Source organism: Hyperolius riggenbachi, chromosome 5, assembly GCF_040937935.1.
Source record: "Hyperolius riggenbachi isolate aHypRig1 chromosome 5, aHypRig1.pri, whole genome shotgun sequence".
Taxonomy (NCBI): domain Eukaryota; kingdom Metazoa; phylum Chordata; class Amphibia; order Anura; family Hyperoliidae; genus Hyperolius; species Hyperolius riggenbachi.
Genome location: NC_090650.1, coordinates 67,848,607 through 67,871,437, shown reverse-complemented (window position 1 = coordinate 67,871,437; position 22,831 = coordinate 67,848,607). Strand labels below are relative to the sequence as shown.

At 44.9% G+C, this 22,831-nt stretch overlaps 1 protein-coding gene across 2 annotated transcripts in view; it reads left to right on the top strand.

Annotated features, from left to right (window-relative positions):
- The window catches only part of ZMYND11 (zinc finger MYND-type containing 11), a 136,303-nt gene extending 113,674 nt beyond the window's left edge, over positions 1 to 22,629 (top strand). For both annotated transcript variants that reach the window (XM_068238607.1, XM_068238608.1), the window contains exons 13-17: positions 902 to 1,109; positions 6,150 to 6,218; positions 10,165 to 10,443; positions 15,699 to 15,884; positions 21,272 to 22,629. In XM_068238607.1, coding sequence (XP_068094708.1) covers positions 902 to 1,109; positions 6,150 to 6,218; positions 10,165 to 10,443; positions 15,699 to 15,884; positions 21,272 to 21,394 — 865 coding nt within the window. In that variant the 3' untranslated portion in view covers positions 21,395 to 22,629. The remainder of the gene's footprint in view (positions 1 to 901; positions 1,110 to 6,149; positions 6,219 to 10,164; positions 10,444 to 15,698; positions 15,885 to 21,271) is intronic.
- Positions 22,630 to 22,831: the final 202 nt, after the last annotated feature.

Below are 22,831 nucleotides of genomic sequence, written 5' to 3'. Positions count from 1 at the left end.
ATTAGGGATCATCCAACAATTAGATGCAAATAATTTTATCTGCATTCAAATGTCATGCAAATGTTATGCAGCTTGACGTCAGTCCAATAAAATTCACAAGAAGTTATTCTGATTGGTCTAATGTCAAGCTGCATATAATTTACATACAATTTGAATGCAAGGAGAAATTGTTTGCATCTCATTGACCATCCTTACTTCTCATTCCTTGAGCAGATCTCCTGATGTAGTAAGGAGAATGTACACACAGCAAGACCACATGGACATCCAGGGTACATGTTTAAAGTAAATCTCAGATCGTAGCATACGGATTTATACTTTAAATAGGGTTTTCTCTAGCTCCCTATAGTCAGTCAGCTACCTCAGTGTCCATCAGGTCCCCTCTGTTCTGCCGCATTGAAGTCCGCATTCCAGTTGAGTTGCTGGCCACTGCGCATGCATATCCTGTGCAAGCGATGTTGCAGTCTTAGCTGCATGTGCAGAAAGTTCTTGGCCACAGGAGTGCGATCAGGGGGTGTGCGTGGCCGAGACCACCCATGTAGCTGAAAGCAGCACATCGGAGGGAACTGGAAAGACATAGAAGTAGCAGACGGACTATAGGGGGCAGCAAGAAGCCCCAGGTAAGTATAAATCCTTTTGCTACGATTGCCTCTGGTACACAATAAGCAGAAACGGACACCACTGTGTTGTTTGCCCATGTAGATTGTTTGCTCATTGGCTGCTTTTCCAGTTTCAGCAATTCAGTTGTACATTTACAGATCTATACAACCATGCAACTGTAAAATGAAGATGTTTTCTTCTTTAGATTGAAGGGCTTCAATAAAACCTAATGGTAATTGTCAAGAATAATTGACATTGCTGCATATGTACAGTTATATACATATAAAACTCCCATTAACACCAGGGCCTGGATTCCTTCAGAGAACATACAAGAGATTACAGTAAATGTTCATCGGCTACACGTAAAGCGCAGTTCAGGCTGGAAGAAAGCGTGTGAAGAATTACAGCTGCATCAACGCTTCCTACAAGAGGGACGGTTCTGGAAGTCCAAGGGAGAAGACAAGGGAGAAGAAGAAGCAGAGTCCAGTATCTCCTCAACCAGCAATGAACAGGCAAGTAACTGGCAGGTGCTGCACACGCGAGGGTGTTGCTGTAGTGATGAGAAGTGTTCATGTCTTGAATCTTACGACCTTCCTGTTGCCACTAAGAAGGCTCACACGGCATTGGATCTCACCAAGCTGGAGCAGAGAATATATCCACTGCACTGAACTCGCTTCAGTGGTTTGATAAGGGGTTTTTATTTTCTTCTGAGGAGGTGTATGGAAATCTATCCACTATCCATAAAAATTGTATAAGACTGGAATGCCCATTGTGGTATCACGATAGACTTTTATACATTAACGGACTTTGCAAATATAAAATAAACTTGGGCAATAGAAAAAAAACAAAACTAAGTATATGATAGTAAACTACATCATCAGAGGTCAATATCAGTGAAATCTGACTGTTCAAATTTAAAGGTTACCTGAAGTAACACGTGATAAACTTTTGCATGTTCAGTCCCTCCTCTAAAGGGGTTAACTCATTAGACATCATAAATCTCCTGTGTAATTGAGAAACACTTCTGAGAACAGGGGACAAATAATTACCGTATTTTTCGGACGATAAGACTCACTTTTTCTCCTCCAAAAGTGTGTGTGTGTGTGGGGGGGGGTAAATTCCTGCATCTTAGACTGAATACAGGGAGTTACCGACATACGAACGCCCGCCGCGTTGTCAGGGACTCCCTGTAATGTCTGCGCTGTCTTCCTGCACTGCCCATAATGTAAGGTGAACAGTGGTGGTTCTCCTGTTAACATAATTAGCATTGATCTCCGGCTGCTTATGTAAACTAATTAGCATTCAGTCACGGCGCCCTCCCGCCCGTGTAAGCTAATTAGCATTTAATCACCCCGCCTCCCGCTTGTGTAATCTAATTGGCATTCAATGACGTGCCTCCTGCCTGTGTAAGTAAATTAGCATTCAATCTCCCGGTGTAAGGTATCGGTAATTAGCCACGGGCATCACTCACCTGAAACTGGAAGCCTACGATGAACAGCTGCTTGTCTCGCTCACTAGTTCCTCCTATTGCCGACACTTCCTGGTCGCGTCATTGCATAAGCGACCGTCTTTATGAGGAAGGAGTGAGCGAGACAAGCAGCTGTTCATCGCAGGCTTCCAGTTTCAGGTGAGTGATGCCCACGGCTAATTACCGATATCTTACATCGGGAGATTGAATGCTAATTTACTTACATGAGCAGGAGGCACGTCATTGAATGCTAATTAGATTACACGGGCTGGAGGCACGTCATTGAATGCTAATTTACTAACACGGTCGGGAGAGGGGTAATTACATGCTATTTAGCTTACAAGGGCGAGAGGTGGGGTGATTAAATGATAATTGGCTTACACAGGTAGGATACATGTAGCTGATTACCAGGGGAGAGATACTGGCTCGGGGGCAAGAGGAAGACATGAGAGGACAGGACGACTCCTCCAATGGGGACAGGAGGACACATGGGGGACTGGAGGACACAAGGGGGACTAAAGGAGGATATATAATTGGGGAGAACATCTACAAGACGCTCCTGGACCATGGACGCACCAGATTTAGTATTTTTTTCTTTTTTTCCCTGGTTTTTGCTCACTAAAGCTAGCACCTAGCTTTAGAGAGCAAAAACCAGGGAACAGTCTTATAGTCCGTAGCGTCTTATAGTCCGAAAAATACAGTAGTTAAATATTTTTCCTCATGGGACCTAAAAAAATGTTAAACCAGTTGAAGCTCACCTGATACCATCATCCTATTTGTGGTTAGGACTTAATTGTTTGTTTTAACTTCAGGTTTCTTTAAAGCATATCTTTACTACTAAATTCCTAAAGCATTGCACAAGCATACAATTAATACAATTCCAGTGAAGGTGGCTTCAGTAGGTGGGGTACAAGGAAAAAGGGACACACAACAGCTGTTCTACATTCAAATGATACTTGCGTGTTATGCTGGGCATACATGGCTCGATTTTGCTGCTCGATTCTCCCGCTCAGTTCTGCAGACGATTCTCTTATCTCCCGCTCGTTTTTTCTTATCTTTTTCCATTGTGTTCAATGCAGAATCAAGTGGCGAAACGATCTGGCGGGAGATCGGACGTGTCGGAAATTATCTATCCAGTCATCTAAATGGCTCAAAAACGAACTGTGTATTCCCAGCATTAGGTCCAAACATGAAGCTTCACTGGGATTTTATTCTTTGTATGCTTGTGTGATACATAAGTAATTAGAGGCAGCAAAGTTGTTGTTCCCCTCCCCACAAACTCTTAAGTACAGCTGCTGCTCATGAAGGCCCAACCATATTGATAGGCTTCATCACCACGCTCTTGGTGTTGGTCATAGGATCTCATCATGGTTTGCGAATTCTAATTTATTAAATACTACCTATGACTGGAAAAGCATAGCAAAAAGAGGAAAGGAAAGACCGACTTCCAAAGTAGGGAAGGCAGAAACAACCGAAAAAGAAAACGTAGACGTGTAAAATGGCTATATAAATCTGCCCTTCTTATAACTAGTATGTTAATTTTTTCATTTATCGGAATAAAAATCCCAAAACTTTGTCCATCTCTTCTGTACGTTGAAGCTAGTCACTGAGGCATTAGAGAGGTTTTGGGTCTCTATCTCTAGGTGCTCATTAAATTTTGTGAGCAAACTCGATGCTGTAGGACTGAGGGTTTGTACCCCAGTACTTGACAATTAACTTCTTGCCTACCAAGGTGGAAAAGAGTAGTATGCCCCTAAGTTGGTAGTAAGTTGCAAGACCTGGCCAAATATCACCTCTACTTCATTAAGACAGAGGTCTAGGTTTGTCCTTACCTTGAGCAGAACCTCAACATCTTTCCAAAATTGCTGGATTAGGGGGCAGGACCACCATATGTAGGAATAATTTAGGGCTGATTGGGAGCAGCAGCGTTTGACAAGTGCCCAGCTTTCTCTCTTCTGTATTGCTGGATTGTCTCTTTTTCAATCGATTTTACATGAACATGTCAAGTATGTCCCTGCGCCTGGAGGTGAAGACTGGTGAGCCTTTTGTGTAATGCTGGGCTTTTCGTGATCTGAACCCCACCCTAGAAGTGCAGAGCTCCACTGTTCTTTGTTGTATGTAGTAAAATCTACTCCGCACTTGTGGCTTCTTGACATGACTTAACGTACATTAAACTGCTGCATTCTGCCCACTGCTAAATTCCATACCGTTTGGCTCTCGAACCTGTGATCACTGGGAGCCAATCACAGTGATCACAGAGGGAAACCGGGGGGGGGGGGGGGGGGGGGGGAGAGAGCCTCAGCTCTTTAAAGGCTAGAGCCGCATGGCCCAGGGAAAAAAAAAATTAAAAGGGAATTTGGGACATCCTAGCCAAAACTGGAATATCTGGTTTGGTTTGTACTGACCATTAAAATAGTTTTTATGCTCTTTACTCCTTAGTACATGTGTAAATAATTCATAATGTGCTGCAGCTGCTATTTTTACGTACTACTGAGCGTCAGACAGTGACATCCGAATTATTCCGATCTGCATGCCAATTCAATGTAGATAGCATGCAGCTTAAAAGTGTGATAAAATGCACTTCCTGCAAATTTTGGTTGACTTGATTTTAAGAAGCATACAATCTGCATGAAATTTTCATCAAAATCAGTAATATCTGCATGTCAATGGCCATCTCTGCTGGGCGGCAGATCCTGTTTGCGTCTGCATGTCTGTCAGGCTATGAGCTTGGTCAAATTGTTTTGCAATCAATTCTGAGGGCGAACTTGTCTGTGCAGGAAAATCATGAGTTTTCTGCCTTGTGTGTTGCTGCGTTTTTCTCTGTCTTTAGGCATTTTGGTTCTGCTTTTTGTATGTGCATTTGCATTTTACATTCATTTATGTTTAGCGTTTCTCCTCCCATTTTCAGTGGAAAAAGTTAGAGAGTGTATGTTGTGAGTTTTGAAAATGTTAGGTCCGATTTCTACTTATGCCGTTAAACAATCAGCGTTTTGAATCCCCTTTTCCCGTGTTTTCAATGCATTTTGAAAATTGACAATCATTGAATGCAATTTACATGCAAAACACAAAAAAAAGTCAGCGTGTTGTGCACATTTTCAATTTTAATGAATGGGATCGCTGCGCAAATGCGACAAAATGCATGCAACCATGCGTTGCATGGAAACAGACAGTGCAGTCTAAGCATTTCTGATATCCCTGCGATTGCGCATTATGCTGCGTTTCCAAATTTGCGCAGATGGAAATGAGCCCTAATTGTGCAAATAGGAGATAGCTGTATTTTCAAATTCAGCCCATAGACTGTCATTATATGTGATTTTGCATGCTGTTCCCTGCACCCCTTTGGACCGCACACCATTCAAAAAAGCGTGCTCCCAGCCTGAGGGTTATTTTCAAAATCTGAATTAATTTTTTTAAATATTAAAACCTGTTCTTCCGGTAGAACAAATTAACCTTAATAAGCACTGTTGCATTGAAGTGACCGAGATTTATAAATCACAGCATGCGTCTGCTCCCGAGCACGTTTAAATAAAGCTTTTATTCTTTGATAGCTAATGAGAAGCCCCGGACTATGATTCAGTTTTGTGCAGTGCTGATAAAGAGCAGACAGTCTTTCCAGTAAAGAAAAATATGTTCAAGCATTGGCTCGCCTATAAAGAAATGCTGAGAGCACTCTGCAGAGAAAGGCTGGCTCCCCTCATTAACACTCCCTTCCTGCTAGATGTGATGGCTTTATTCTTACAAAGGTAATAGATGATGACATGACTGATAGGAAGTCACAGCGGCCTCCACAAGTGACTGATCACCTGAAGCACACCTGGAGTCCTCGCACAACCTCCTCACAGCTTGTCCCAGTTTTCCTGCAGACATAAAGGGAGAGATTGTCTGGGCAACCAGACAAGCCTATGAATTGTTTCCCTCCGGCTCCACTAATTGAGGCCCAGACGAGCTATAAACAGTATGTGAACGAGATCTGTACAATTTCCAGATTATCTTGTCTCTGCATATATATATTTTTTTTTCCATGTTTTTAAGATGTGTGCAGCATTAGCAGAATTGCTCATTCCCCTTCATCTTTTTTAAACAGAAAGCAGCAACTCAGGAACCGAAAGCCAAGAAAGGAAGGCGGAACACGAACGTGGAAACCAAGAAGGAAGTAAGTTCTTGCTCTGCTTTTTTGTTTTGTTTTGTTTTTTGCGTTTGCTGGCTTAAATCCTTCACCTGTCAGATAAATCAGCCTTGCTTGGTTTAGACACGCGCTGGGAATGTTTTGTATCAGTCACATCTGCCTTTTTCCTTCTTTCACAGAGCCGCTGCAGATATTCTGGGCTGTTGCCCAGCTGAGAGTGATTAGTGACCTCAGGATCAGTCTCTCCCCTTCTCTGAGCCTTGTCTGCTCTTTTCCCTCACTACACATGCGCTGTTATTAGGAGGGAGAGCACGGACAGGCTGCAGAGAGATAACAATAGATGCGTGCATCTCACATAAACGGCAACACTGAGGACGGGGCATGTTCTCACGTGGAGTCTCGCGGGTTTTTTTTCTTCCCTTCATTCTCCTTTGTATCTTTTTACAGGAGTTCTGCAGTGGATTGCTGTAAATGAACCTGGTGATTAGATTGCATGCAGCATTCCACACTGTCACTATCCGGGCTCTCTCCAAGTTCAGGCTATTAGCACACATTTCCCCAGCATCCCTTTCAGTTAAGACCAGTGCTGGCTGCTGAGTTGCTACATGAGGCACAGGTGTGTGACGTGGCCAGACTGGGATAAGGTGTGGCTCTGACAGGTGTGGGTGTGGGTGTGGCTGGGCTGGCATAGCACAAAATCTGCCTGAATTTGGCACATGCTAGTGCTTTGGAGCCTTGTGACAGCGGAGGATACTACTGATGTGTAAATGCTGCACTGTCAGCACTCTGCTACCAGTTTACATTGCATTAATACTCAACAGAATTTCTTTAACTTTACTGAAAATAAAAGTATGGCATAATTAACTGTATGTGTAGCTGTAATAGTATATTGAACCTTATTGGAGTTTTTTATTTATTTATTTTTTATTTATTCTCCCGTTTGTCCGTTTGCTGTTTTCAGACAAGTTATTACTAGGACTAGTTCTATATGAACTATATGGCATGACACACTGAGGAAGCCCAATTAGGGGCGGGTGCAGTACCTCCTGTGGGCGTGTTTTAATGTAACTGTCATGGGGAAAGCACTAAAATCACTCTTCCCTTTTCATGTTATGGTACATTGATGTAGAGTTGGAGCCGTCGGTGGAGCTAGTTTGTGAGCAGAGGACTTTTTTCGTCTAGATGATTGTGGAGCACAAAAAGGTGATGAGTATCACAGTGACAGCTGGTTGGAATGGTTTTTCAATATTGTCTACCCCAGTTTTTCTGCCTTTTCACATTGTGGCTAGACCAATTAACAGTACGCTGACTTATACGGAAGTATACAACTCCTTACCAGGGCTGTGGAGTTGGTACAAAAATCATCCAACTCCGAATCCTCAGTTTATGAAACCATGACTCCTGGTACCCAAAATTGCCCCGACTCCAATTCCTCAACCTCAACTCCAACTCCACAGCCCTGCTCCTTACAGGCAGGTGATTTGTCCCACTGTTTCTTCTATCGCTATTCGAATGGTTGTTAATGGTGGGTGTCAATTGGAACGGACCTTCACAGTGTGACACTGAGCCAGAGCACTGGAATGATGCAGATGTGACTTGTTCTTGCACAACCACAAGGTTGTATGAGTTAGGCTATCCTTTGTTTAATTGCTTATTTGTGGTTGGGAGTGGCATAGTTTTGAAGTGGGATGCACCAATGGAGAGCTCTATCATTACCCAGGATTGATTTTAGGGGTCTTGATTTAAGGGTTTTAGCAATAAGGTTTGATACGGCTTCTGAATAAAGTTTATGGGTTGAGCAATTCATATTGGTTGATATTGTAGTACTGTATGTACCTGTGTTTGTGGTATTAAGTTCCGTTACGCTTCAACCCTAGGAAAAGAAACCTACAGTATAATGAAAGGAATATGGAGGCTGCCATATTTATTTCCTTACAAAATCTGCTACTTGCCTTGCTGTTGTGCTGATGCTTTCTCCTTCCAATTGGCTTGGTTTTTATGTCTGTCATTTCTTTTTTTATTTTTATTTTGATCATTGTTTTTTAAGGAGCCCAGGGAAGGGCCAGTTGATCCCTGTTCTAGGGGCAAGTTCTATAAAGTTGTATCCTTAGAAGCTTTGAGAGGTTTCTTGATTAGGTTACCCTGTTATATAGGTATACAATTTGTGATATTGTGTCTGTGATGTTTTATATAATAACATTTTAGTGATGGTCATGTTAACCATTTCAGGTAAAATGGGGAGGCTAATCTGATGAAGCAGAGGAGAATGTTTCACCGTTTTCTGCTTTTAAAGGATACCTGACGTGAAAGTGATAAGGAGGCTGCCACATTAATTTCCTTTTAAACAATGCAAATTGCCTGGCTGTCCTGATCCTCTGCCTCTAATATTGTTAGGGCCCGTTCACATTGAAGAGAAAAACGCTGAGTTTAACGGAACTCAGTCAACTGCAAAGACGCGTGGTAAAAGCATCCTACGTTCTCAATAGAATGTGTTTACACTGTCAGACAGAACACAAATGTAGATCTGATGCATTTTCCCCAGCCGCAAAACGCTGACTGCAAATGAATCGGACACAAATGCAAGCCTGTGGGAATGGAAGTCTCCATTCCAACCAGGCGTCCCACCACAGGAAAATTGCATATCTGTCCTGTAGAAACTTAGTGCCGCAGTCCGGGCTTGTCTCGGAGACCAGGAGGAATAGGGCTGCCTGTTGGTATGCTAGAGAAACAATGGTAGTCCTCTCCCAACAGAGAAAACTCTCATTGGTTCATGTGGCCCAATGAGAAAACTCCGTTGCTAGGTAGGATTCACATCGGTGTGGTGTTGTTTTTTTTACAAAACCAACAGGAAATCCCATGTTTCCTGGTCTCCGACTGGGACGGCACAGTTGATAAGAGTTGATAAGAAAACCAGTGGAAATACTGGCGGACGGGTGGCGACACGAATGCAGCAGCCAGTGTGATTCGCACCAGGGCATCTGCTCAGGTCCTGAACAGATGCGCTTTCGGCGCCGTTTACGCATATGCTGCATTTGCGATATAGTATGAACCCGGCCTTAGCCATACACCCTAAACAGGCATGCGGGTTAGATGCTTTTGACTGAAGTCTGATTGGATTAGCTGCATGCTTGTTTCAGGTGTGTGATTGCGATACTACTAATGCTTGAAAGATCGGTAGGACAGCCAGGAAACTGGTATTGTTCAAAGGAAATTATTATGCCAGTCTTCATATCACTCTGTTCAGGCGTCCTTTAAAAAATAAGTGTAGTTCCCTGGCCGTCATCCTTCCCTGTTAATTATTACAAACTAGGCGACCTAAGCCCAATTAAAAACGGGCTCTAGGTCTGTCAGCACCGCATGTCAACGCGCATGCGCCCGCCGCACACACCCCTCTTGGCCCCGTCCTCTCCTGCAAGCCTTGCGCCATTCCCCCTCAGTGTCTCTGCATCCCTGCACATGCGCAGAGAGAAAACACGGGACGCAGAGACACGGGATTTATTAGGTAGAATGTGTACACACACACACACACACACACCTACACACACACACACACACCTACACACACACACACACACACCTACACACACACACACACACACCTACACACACACACACACACCTACACACACACACACACACCTACACACACACACACACACACACACACACACACACACACACACACACACCTACACACACACACACACACACACCTACACACACACACACACACCTACACACACACACACACACCTACACACACACACACACACACACACACACACACACACACACACACACACACACACACCTTTCCTGCACACTTAATCAGTGACTCAAAAATACTCAAGGTGGGCATAATATAACAGGGCAGATGGCATGTTTTAAAGTAAGTGAGCAATTGCAGGTTTCCTGTTCTTCTCACCTGATGGTCAAGTCCAGTTTAAACCCATTTTCTCTTCATTTCTTGCAGGAGCCAGAACCGGAGCCTGAGACGGAAGCTGTGAGCTCCAGCCAGGAAATCCCCTCCATGCCCCCGCCAGTGGAGAAGGTATCTGTTTATACGCAGACAAAGAAGCAAAGTGCCTCCTCGCCAAGAATGTCCCACCGCAGCACACAGACAAACAACGATGGCAGCTGTCAGAACATGTGTCACGATAAATACAGCAAGATCTTCAATGAGCTCAAGGAGAGGATGACTACAGACAACAAGAGGGAAACTGAAAGGGCAGTTCAGGAAGCCCTAGAGGAGGTCAGTAGAATGCCAAACCAGTTCAAAAACCTGTAAGGGTAAAATACTGTAACACTGTCCTTTTCATATTCAGTGTAACAGCTGATGCTTAGATTATACACCACTCTGCAATGCTGAGTGACTTGAGCAGTGAGTAGGAATGGCAGAGCCATGGAGCAGTGAGTGGGAAAGGAAATTGCAGCGCCATAGAGCAGTGAGTAGGAATGGCAGAGCAGTGAGTGGGAATAGGAATTGCGGAGCCGTGAGTAGAAATAGGAATTGCAGAGCCGTGGAGCAATGAGTGGGAATAGGAATTGTAGATCCATGGAGCAGTGGGTAGGAATAGGAATTACAGAGCCCTGGCGCAGTGAGTTGGAATAGGAATTGGTGAGAATAGGACTTGCAGAGCCCTGAAACAGTGAGTTGGAATAGGAATTAGTAGTAATAGAAATTTCAGAGCCATGGAGCAGTGAAAAGGAAAAGGAGTTGCAGAGCCAGGGAGCTGTGAGTAGGAATAAGAATTGCAGAGCCATGGAGCAGTGAGTGGGAATAGGATTTGCAGAGCCCTGGAGCAGTGAGTGGGAATAGGATTTGCAGAGCCCTGGAGCAGTGAGTGGGAATAGGATTTGCAGAGCCCTGGAGCAGTGAGTGGGAATAGGATTTGCTGAGCCATGGAGCAGTAAGTGGGAATAGGAATTGCAGAGCCATGGAGCAGTGAGTGGGAATAGGATTTGTAGAGCCAGGGAGCAGTGAGTAGGAATAAGAATTGCAGAGCTATGGAGCAGTGAATGGGGATATGAATTGCAGAGCCCTGGAGCAGTGAGTGGGAATAGGATTTGCAGAGCCCTGGAGCAGTGAGTGGGAATATGATTTGCAGAGCCCTGGATCAGTAAGTGGGAATAGGAATTGCAGAGCCATGGAGCAGTGAGTGGGAATAGGATTTGCAGGTAGTTTTGGCTGGTGGCACTGGAGAGTGATGTAGGATCAAAGTTTCTGTCTGTCAGGCTGCAGTTTAATTTAAAATGACACATTTCATTCCAGTTATTTTTAAATCTAAGCTCGCCTTGAAGTCGCTGTCTATATGACTGTTTAAAAAAAAATAAATTTGCATTTCACCGTATAGCCAGGGTACCTGTAAGACATGGGTGATGAGTTGTGCCCTACCTACTTGGTGGTCAGGCACTGTACAAGTGTTGCTGATTGTTTATTAAACTTGTAACTTGTAGTAGTGATTTTTTTGTTTGTTTGAGAAATGTATTTATTTAACCTCTCCTAAATTGTATTTGTTGAAACTGTTATGTTGCATTTATATAACCTGGCCATTTTCAGCAATTTATTAGAGTAAAACAAATACAGGTCACTGTGTTGGTGTTCATATTTGACATAGTGAAACAACAGAATACTCCTGACTGCCACTGTTCAGCACCCGAGCAAGGGGACAGGGTCAAGAGTAGTTTGCTGTCTTATGTGTCATTTAGCGCTACACATTACTCCGAAAGTATCGGAGTCATGTGAAGCGCAACATGACACACAAGGTAGTGAGCTCCTCCTGACCCTGTCTGCTCGTTCCAGTGCTGAACAGCGGCGGTCGAGAGTATTCTGGTGTTCAAGTTCACTATACTGAATTCTAACCCCAACACTACATGTATCCAAACTGCCTCTCATAGGAGCTCACAATCTCGTATCCCTACCCTAGCCTAGAGACAATTTGAGGGGAAGCCAATCGACCTTCTCGGTCAAGGTGAGAGCGCTAACCACTTAGCCACTATATCGTTCTATCTTTTGCTATGCTGAACACTGACTGCACTGGCCTACAGAACTGGTACAGACATTATGCCTGCTGCCAGGTACTATTTCTGTTTGTACCAGTGCTGATGGTTTTTCTATCTACAATTAGGGGCCCTTTTTCCACTAGCAGTTGACAGCTAGTGAAAAGACTGTTGAACTCACAACTGCTTGCTTCTGCTTGGTAACTGCTAACTGAGCACGCAGTTCAGCTGTCTGTGGAAAAGGGCCCTTAAAGAACAAGTGACACCCATGCTAACCTAGAAATAAAAAGCACATATATAAGTAGATAAATACTAGTTCTACTTACATAACAAATATATTGTGCTATCCACGTAATGATTCCTGTGAATTTTATAACGGAAAAGCAGAAAATCCTATTCTAGACAGTGGCCATCTTGCTAAGCTAACACTGACATCATATCCTCCCTGACTCTTGTTCCCCCCCTCCCCTCCCCTCCCTTCTCTTGCTCATTGTGTATTCATTAGCAGCCCTCCTCCCAGAGTATTCAGACACTCCTACTGAGGTGTATACTAGGAACTGCACTGTCTTTGTTTTCTTTTCTCCTCCATTCGCTGAGCCACCTCAGCCTTGCTTGTAAACACAAGTGAGCAGAGGATCATGTTTCAGATAGGCTAGACAGGGAAATAAATGGAAGAGGAGAATTGTATTATACATAAATAGAACCCCCTGCATTCAACTGTTTGGCACTGACTACTAAAGGGCCTGTGCTCCTAAAGTATGTAATAACTCCAAACCATAACAGCAGAAACAGTTTTGCACGGTTTGAATGCAGGATTAGCATCTTTATCTTTTTAAAGAGACACTGAAGCGAGAATTTTTTTTATATAATTTGTATGTGTAGTACAGCTAAGAAAAAAAGCATTAGCAGCAGAGACACAAGTCAAAGAGCTGAGAAACTCCAGTTGTTATCTATGCAAATTAGCCATTGAGTGCCAGAACTCTGCCAGACACTTGAGATAATAAGCTTTAAAAGACAATGGCCTCAATTCACTAAGATCATGCTGGAGATAATAAGGCAAGAGAAAACTTACTTCCACACAGTAAGAGAGTTATCTTATCTCTTCATTCCTTATGTTACCTCTTCTGTAGTTAATTTACCTCCTCTGTAGTTATTTTCACACACAGTTAATGAACAGCCTGTGTTTAACTCTGGAGTTATTTTAAGGATTAAAGAGTTAAGCAGGCCATACACTGGCTCGATTCGCGGCCGTTTCGACAGCAGATTCAATCCTGGGATCGAATCTGCTGCCAATCGTTCGCGGTAAACGCAGCCGCCGATCCGATTTCCTCCCGAAATCGGATCGGTCTGTCGATCGCGCCGTGCGGGAAATTACCCTCGATCGCCCGCGGGTAAAGTGCGCGTCGCTAGCGGCGGCCGATCCGATCAAGTATACACTACCTGAGGCTGGCTCCCGGGCGTCTTCTCCGCGCTGCACGGCTCTGTTCCGGCTCCATCCATCCCGGCGCTTCCTGTGTCACTGCAGTGACCAGGAAGTTCAAATAGAGGGCGCTCTATTTGAACTTCCTGGTCACGGAGTAACAGAGGAAGCGCCGGGATGAAGCCGGAACAGAGCCGTGCAATGCGGAGAAGATGCCCGGGAGCCAGCATCAGGTAATGTATACGGGGGGGGGGGGGGGGGGGACAGGCGGCAGAAGCAGCTCAGCAGATGGTGAATCGGTTTCAGGCTGAAATCGATTCACAATCTGTTTGCAGTAAAGGCAGCCATACGATCCGTCTCTGATCAGATTCGATCAGATAGGGATCTGTCAGCTGGTCGATCTAATGGCACATCGACCAGTGTATGGCCACCTTTAACTTAAAGACAGAAGAGTTAACTTTAGGTTTGCCTGAGGTAAAATGTTTCTTTGCTACTAAAATTCTAGTATTACACAACCAATTCATTATATCATAATTTTTTTCACGCTTCAGTGTGCCTTTAATACACTCAGACCAGTTGCTGTTGAAATTTGATTTTTATGGTTACAATCCCGCTTTAAAGGGAAGGTTCAAGCAAAATAAAAAATTGAGTTTCACTTACCTGGGGCTTCTACCAGCCCCATGCAGCCATCCTTTGCCCTCGTAGTCACTCACTGCTGCTCCAGTCCCCCGCTGGCAGCTTGCTGACCTCGGAGGTCGGCGGGATGCATTGCGTACATTTTTACGCATTGAGCCAGTAATGCGTAAAAATGTATGTGTTAATGTTCCTGCACAAGCGGGAATGCGTAAAAATGTACGCAATGCGTCCCGCCGACCTCCGAGGTCAGCAAGCTGCCAGCGGGGGAGTGGAGCAGCAGTGAGTGACTGTGAGGGCACAGGATGGCTGCATGGGGCTGGTAGAAGAAGCCCCAGGTAAGTGAAACTCATTTTTTTATTTTGCTTGGACATTCCCTTTAAGATGGTTGAAAAGCTAATTATTTTGACTTTGCATGTAAATTGTATGCATCACAGATCCAGACCTTATCAAGCACCAGGAAGTGATTGATTGGCTTATTTCCAAGCTGCATACAATGTACTATAATTGGCATGCAATCCAGAATGCTTAGTATCTTATTTACAGTCTCTGGTAAATAAACGTGGCTAACAGGTTAGCAGTGTAGTCTCTGTGCAAAAGCATTCCAAGATGTATTCTTCCCTCCAAGGAGGCCTCTGCAGGGCTACATTTTTATTTTTGCCTCCCTAGGCCTACTGCCATCTACCCCCACACCTAAGATACTGCAGCTCAATGTTCTTTTCCAGCAGCTCCTTCCTTTCATGTACCCATCCTCCATCTTTACAGACCCCACTCACTCTCACACGCTCACTCACTCTTAACCCTCTGGGCGATACAATTACATCGCCCAGGAGGGGGCGACCGGGCAGGATGACTTCACCGACGTCGTGACGTCAGAGGGAGTCCTGATTCACCCCTCAGCGCTGCCTGGCACTGATTGGCCAGGCTGCGCAAGGGGTCGGGGAGGGAGGGGCTGCGCGGCACGGCGGGTGGCGGCGATCGGAAGTTACACGCAGCTAGCAAAGTGCTAGCTGCGTGTAACGAAAAAAAAAAATTATGCAAATCGGCCCACCAGGGCCTGAGAACTCCTCCTGCGCGACATACCCCGAGCTCAGCTCGGGATTATCGCCCAGGAGGTTAAGTGCACATGCATTGACTTCTGACTTTGTATTGTCTTGCCCCTTGCTACTGTCCACAAATTTGTAAAATCACTACAACTGGCCAGAACAGTCCTCTTAATGGTTCAGAGGCAACAGGAAGGGGTGTGGCAGAGCCCAGTAAAAATGTACTTCCTGTTCAGTTTTAGATGTGATTGGTGGGCATGGTGAGTACACAGCAAAGGGAGTATAATAATGCGGCATTGATGTGGATGGTTGGGTTCTCAAGCAGGCGTCTCAGAACATTGGCACCCCACAGGTACCTTCTAACATTTTTGAGAGCACAGCTATTCATATTATTGTATTCCTTTGTGGCAGTTACGGGCTGAGATGGAAGAGGAGAAGAGACAAGCCATTAGTAAAGCTGTAGCAAACGTTCAAGGAGAAATGGACAGGAAGTGCAAGCAGGTGAAAGAGAAGTGCAAGGAGGAGTTCATGGAAGAGATGAAGAAGATGGCAGCCCAGCACAAACAGCTCATCTCCCAGACCAAGAAGAAGCAGTGGGTAAGCAACCCTTGTAAAAGGTCAATGCAGAGGGAAGTTTCTCAGAAGAAAAGTGTCAAGTGAGGCCTTAAAAAGCACCTGTAGGCAAAACGTGCCCCAAATAGATACATACTTCAGAGGAAGGAAGTCTCTGGATAATTCAGAGGGTTTCCCAGCTCCCTCCACCTCATGCCGTACCAGTGCTGGGACTCCCTGAACCTGTTCAGCAAGGGCCAGTTGAAAATGCACGGTCGCCCTGTGCAGACGCATAAGGCCTGCAGAATAGCACAGAGCTGCTTGGGCTCATCTTTTTCGGACGAGCGCAATCAGCTCCGTGCTACTGCACAGGTCGAGCCAGAATGTGGTCGCACTCATTCAGGCTCTGGAGTGTGGCTGCAAAATTTCAGAGGGTCCTGGGAAGAAGCTGTGGCCTGGAGGAGGATGTTGAAAGCCTTTGGAGGATCCAGAACCTTCCCTCTACCAATGTACGGTGGAGGAAATAATTATTTGACCCCTCACTGATTTTATAAGTTTGTCCAATGACAAAGAAATGAAAAGTCTCAGAACAGTATCATTTCAATGGTAGGTTTATTTTAACAGTGGCAGATAGCACATCAAAAGGAAAATCGAAAAAATAACCTTAAATAAAAGATAGCAACTGATTTGCATTTCATTGAGTGAAATAAGTTTTTGAACCCTCTAACAATAAAAGACTTAACCTCCTCAGCGGTATGGACGAATATATCCGTCCATCACCGCCGGAGGTCGCCGCTCAGGACCTGCTGGGCCGATTTTTGCAAAATAAAAAGCAGCACACGCAGCCGGCACTTTGCCAGCCGTGTGTGCTGCCTGAGCGGCGGCGAAAGAGGGTCCCCCCCAGCCGCCCGAGCCCTGCGCAGCCGGAACAAAAGTTCCGGCCAGCGCTAAGGGCTGGATCGGAGGCGGCTGACGTCAGGACGTCGGCTGACGTCCATGACGTCAGCTGACGTCCATGACGTCACTCCGCTCATCGCTATGGCGACGATGTAAGCAAAACAAGGAAGGCTGCTCATTTCAGCCTTGTTTATTCTGGTCGCCGGAGGCGATCAGAATGACGCTTCCGGAGCGCCCTCTAGTGGGCTTTCATGCAGCCAACTTTCAGATCTTAATAGAACGCCAGGGAGGTTAATACTTAGTGGAAAAACCGTTGTTTGCAAGCACAGAGGTCAAACGTTTCTTGTAATTGATCAAGTTTGCACACATTTTAGGAGGAATGTTGGTCCACTCCTCTTTGCAGATCATCTCTAAATCCCTAAGGTTTCGAGGCTGTCTCTGTGCAACTCTGAGCTTGAGCTCCCTCCATAGGTTTTCTATTGGATTAAAGGGACACTTAAGTCAAACAAAAAAAATTAGTTTTACTCACCCGGGGCTTCCAATAGCCCCCTGCAGCTGTCCGGTGCCCTCGCCATCTCCCTCCGATCCTCCTGGCCCCGTCGGCAGCCACTTCCTGTTTCGGTGACAAGAGCTGACAGGCTGGGGACGTGAGTGATTCTTCGCGTTCCCAGACACATTAGCACCCTCTATGCTGCTATATGGTATATGCTATAGCAGCATAGATGGCGCTATTGTGGCCAGGAACGCGAAGAATCACTCACGTCCCCAGCCTGCCAGCTCCTGTCACCGAAACAGGAAGTGGCTGCCGGCGGGGCCAGGAGGATCGGAGGGAGACGGCGAGGGCACCGGACAGCTGCAGGGGGCTATTGGAAGCCCCAGGTGAGTAAAACTCATTTTTTTTTTTTTGACTTAAGTGTCCCTTTAAGGTCCGCAGACTGACTAGGCCACTCCATGACCTTAATGTGCTTCTTCTTGAGCCACTCCTTTGTTGCTTTTGCTGTATGTTTTGGGTCATTGTCGTGCTGGAACACCCATCCACGACCCATTTTCAGTTTCCTGGCAGAGGGAAGGAGGTTGTCGTTCAGGATTTCACGATACATGGCTCCGTCCATTTTCCCGTTAATGCGATTAAGTTGTCCTGTGCCCTTAGCAGAAAAACACCCCCAAAGCAAAATGTTTCCACCCCCATGCTTGACGGTGGGGACGGTGTTTTGGGGGTCATAGGCAGCATTTTTCTTCCTCCAAACACAGCGAGTTGAGTTAATGCCAAAGAACTCTATTTTGGTCTCATCAGACCACAGCACCTTCTCCCAGTCACTCACAGAATCATTCAGGTGTTCATTGGCAAACTTCAGACGGGCCTGCACATGTGCCTTTTTGAGCAGGGGGACCTTGCGAGCCCTGCAGGATTTTAATCCATTGCGGTGTAATGTGTTTCCAATGGTTTTCTTGGTGACTGTGGTCCCTGCTAATTTGAGGTCATTCACTAACTCCTCCCGTGTAGTTCTAGGATGCTTTTCCACCTTTCTCAGAACCATTAACACCCCACGAGGTGAGATCTTGCGTGGAGCCCCAGAGCGAGGTCGATTGATGATCATTTTGTGCTCCTTCCATTCTCGAACAATCGCACCAACAGTTGTCACCTTCTCTCCCAGCTTCTTGCTAATGGTTTTGTAGCCCATTCCAGCCTTGTGCAGGTCTACAATTTTGTCTCTGACATCCTTGGACAGCTCTTTGGTCTTTCCCATGTTGGAGAGTTTGGAGTCTGCTTGATTGATTGATTGATTCTGTGGACAGGTGTCTTTTATACAGGTGACTAGGTGTCCTTAATGAGGGTGACTAATTGAGTAGAAGTGTCTAACCACTCTGTGGGAGCCAGAACTCTTAATGGTTGGTAGGGGTTTAAAAACTTATTTCACTCAATGAGATGCAAATCAGTTGCTATCTTTTATTTAAGGTTATTTTTTCGATTTTCCATTTGATGTGCTATCTGCCACTGTTAAAATAAACCTACCATTGAAATGATACTGTTCTGAGACTTTTCATTTCTTTGTCATTGGACAAACTTACAAAATCAGTGAGGGGTCAAATAATTATTTCCTCCACTGTAAGTGTCTGAGGCTTCCCTCTACCAATGTGTCTGATTTTCTCCCATTCCCCCCCCCCCCCCCCCCCTTTTTTTTATTCCCAGATTTGATTTAGAATCCATTTTCCGTCATGGGCCCATTTCCACTACATCTGAATCTGTATTGCGGTTTTCTGCAATGGCTCTGCAACCGATGCATATCAGTGAAGTAGTTTCCATTGAATGTGGGCGAGCCATTGTGGAGAATTGCACTGCTAGGCAAAATATGGATTGCATGCTGCAGATTTCTGCAGCACACATCTGATTCCCCCTTAGCAGCCAGCGACAGCCGAATGCAGAAAGCAGCTAGTGGTAACGGACCCTAAGTACAAATTCACAGTGCAAATTTTCGCATTAAATATGTAGTCGATGAATGTCAATGAAGTCTTTTCCATTGAATGTGAATTTTCACATGCGGTTTGATGCAGAAAAATATGGATTGCATGCTTCAGATTTTGCACCATGCATCCGTTTCCCATATAATGATTGTTAGTCGCATTCAAATTTCATACAGGAAAGACTTGCAAAATATAATATCCTATTGGAAATAGGCCCTTAAAGGGAGGGGCCGAGCAAAAAAAAAAAAATCTACCAGGGGCTTCCTCCAGCCCCTGGCAGCCGATATCTCTCTCAACGCAGCTCTGTTTCCAGCCGGTGGCCCGGGGTCCCCTCCGTTGCAGATGCCAACCTTACCAGTGGCGAGTGTCCTGCTGGCACAGACCAGAAGATGCCGGTCTGCATCTGCAACGGAGGGTACCCTAGGCCAGTGTTTCTCAACTCGGTCCTCAAGTACCCCCAACAGTGCATGTTTTGCAGAAAACCAAAGAGCTAGTTAATCAGCTCTGCTGAGACACTAATAACCTCACCTGTGAATGTTTGTGGTTTTCTGCAAAACATGCACTGTTCGGGGTACTTGAGGACCGAGTTGAGAAACACTGCCCTAGGCCACCGTCTCGAAGCGGAGCTGCGGCGAGGGACATATCTGCTACCAGGGGCTGCAGGAAGCCCCCCGGTAAGTAGAACTTGTTTGTTTGTTTTATTTTTTTGTTTGTTTTCTCTTTGCATCTGTCCTTTATCCACTGCAGAGTGCAGACTTTACATGTTGGTGGGCTCTGATCGCTCCCACAATGTCTGTTTATTTTTATATATATTTGTTTATGTAATTTTTATTAATACATTTACCTATTATTTTTTACCCTTCCCCCACCAGCCAATGACAGCGATCGGCTGTCATAGGCATCAGCCTATGAGAGCCGATCGCTCGTATGCCTCCCCAGGGGACAACCGACTGACACAGCTGTCCCCAGTACAGCGCTGCTATAGATTGCAGAGTTGTACATTGTAAATGGACAGCGGTTTCACCGTCTAACAGTCTCCTAGCAGCGACCACCACTGGGAGACTGATGACTAAGCGGAGCTCCATCCTTCAAGCAGAGATGCGCGCGTGATCTTCTGCAAAACCCTGCCCCAGGACTTGACGCCAATGGGCGTTAGGCGGTCCTGGGGCTGCTCCTGCGTTCACGCCAATTGCGTGGACCATGTGACGCGGTCGTTAAGAGGTTAAAGCATGCATCAGGAATGTAGTGTGAGGGTGAACAGGCTGAATACAATTTTGAAGAGATTTAGCTATGCCCTTATACTACATAGATGTGGTAAGCCTGGTGGGAGATTCAAATAATATCCAAATTAGATCTCGTTTGGCCAGTATAGAAGTATCCATAATACCATACTTTATTTGTATTTGCCGTTTCATTCAACTGTAGATTTGACAATCTTTGACAGTCCTACCAACTATCATTCAGGATGTTGAGCCACTATAGTGTATGGAAACAAAGTGCTTGACAATATAGCAATTTCATGGACCAATTGTCCTTGCCATGGCAACTATTAGACACAGACAAGACACAGAACATTTATGTCGCACTTTTCTCCTGGGGGACTCAAAGCGCCAATTATTAATCAGTTTGACCCACCTAAGAGCAGAAAGGAAGCAGTCAGGTGTGACCATGTGACACCCAAGGTAGGAAGAACAATAGGTGCCAGACTATATTTTCCAACATCCCTGGGCACAGTAGGAACGTTGTGTATGAGGAGGTAGGGCTTACAATTTATAGCAGATATATGGTGATTTTCAGAAGCAGTACTTAGAATTCACACTAAACTACCTGTTTGTTTTTGAAAATTTGACTTAAAAAATATTTTTTTGTAGTTGCTAATGACTAAACGGCTGTCATTTTTCTAGTGCAATACACAATTTTTTTTTTAATTGGACCCCCTATTGCAGAATTCTGTGTCGCACTAGCAAAAACTATAGCTATAATTGACCAAACTGAAATGACAAACTTTGGGTGGTTTTTTTCACACATTATTGGAGATTTATGTTTTTTTTTTGTTTTTTTTTTTGTACTAGTGTTACAATTGTGAAGAGGAAGCCATGTACCACTGCTGTTGGAACACCTCATACTGCTCCATCAAATGTCAGCAGGAACACTGGCACGCTGAACACAAGAGGACCTGTCGCAGGAAAAGATGAATGGTCATCGGTTGTATGGTCTCTGTGATAACTCTCCTCAAAACTCTGCATTTTATCATTTCCAAGACACCGTACCTGCTTACTACCTGCATACCATTTCCACACCAGCTCCTAGTGTGTGTGCTCAGTGCTGGACAGAGTGCGGCCTGCACAGCGGCAATAGTGAAATGCTGGGATTTTAGCTCACAGACACGTTTTGCACATTCAGTCTTGTGCTTGGCCTTTTCTTCCAACCTGCTTGCTGCCAGGCGATCCTCTCTCGGCCAATTCGTGCGCAGAGCTCTTCTTGCAGCATCCATGGTTGATAATCTTTCCTTCCTGTGAGATCCGAGGTTAGGTTGAACTGAAAAAATCTTGTTCCATGGTCATTACCAAACTGTTGCTGACACACACAGTAGTTGTGCTAGACACATTTTTTTGCATTTTTAGGTTCCAAGCATTTTGTGTTTTTTTATAAAGTTTTAAACATTTTAAAATTTTAAAATCGGTATGAGGTATTATTCCTCCTCGATACAGGAAGGGAGGAAAGAACCATTTTGGTTTTCTTGTGCCTAATGGAGCAGTCCTGGACCAAAACTCATGGTGGCAGAAAGACCCGGGATCTCAGTGAGGTGAGAATTTGTGGCGTGGTTGGTCACAGATCTGGGAGTGTAAAACTAGGGTAAAACAAGACTACCTTAAAGCAAGGCCTCGCTGCCCCACACCTGCCACCTGGTTCAATACGTTCCTTCTACTTCATAAAACGTTATAATTTAAAAAAAAGTTATTCTGTACTGGCGGGGGTTTAATTAATGTTAAATATTAGGGAACAGGGTTCACAAGGCAAGCAAAGGTTCTTGCACACTTTTTATTTGTAAAATATATCCCATGTTTGTTCATTACTTATTTTCAATATATAACTTTTATAAAGAAATGAAAATATATTATCTTTGCATAGTTTTAAATACAGGTAATCCTATCTTAGAACATAGAATTGGCATTACAATTTGCACAGTTCATGACCTATGGAGGCACACTCGCTAGACCATTCAAGCAGAGTTGACTCTTGGCAGACCTTCTTTGTGTGAGATCCTAGCCATGCCCGAATATCGATCCATTCTAGAATAATTCAGCCGTTCACACTGCTTATGGGCATTTTGTTCAAACTTGCCTTTTTTTTAGTCTCATCTGCAACATTTTTTTGGCCACATATTTTAAATCTTGAAAGAGAACCTGAGGTGGGTTTGAAGAATGTGATCTGCATACAGAGGCTGGATCTGCCTATACAGCCCAGCCTCTGTTGGTATCCCAAACCCCCCTAAGGTCCCCCTGCACTCTGCAATCCCTCATAAATCACAGCCGTGCTGTCGACACACAGCGTGTCTCAGCGGGCTGTGTTTTTCTCTATAGTGTCAGTCTGCTGCTCTCCCCGCCTCTTGCAGAACTCCGGTCCCCGCC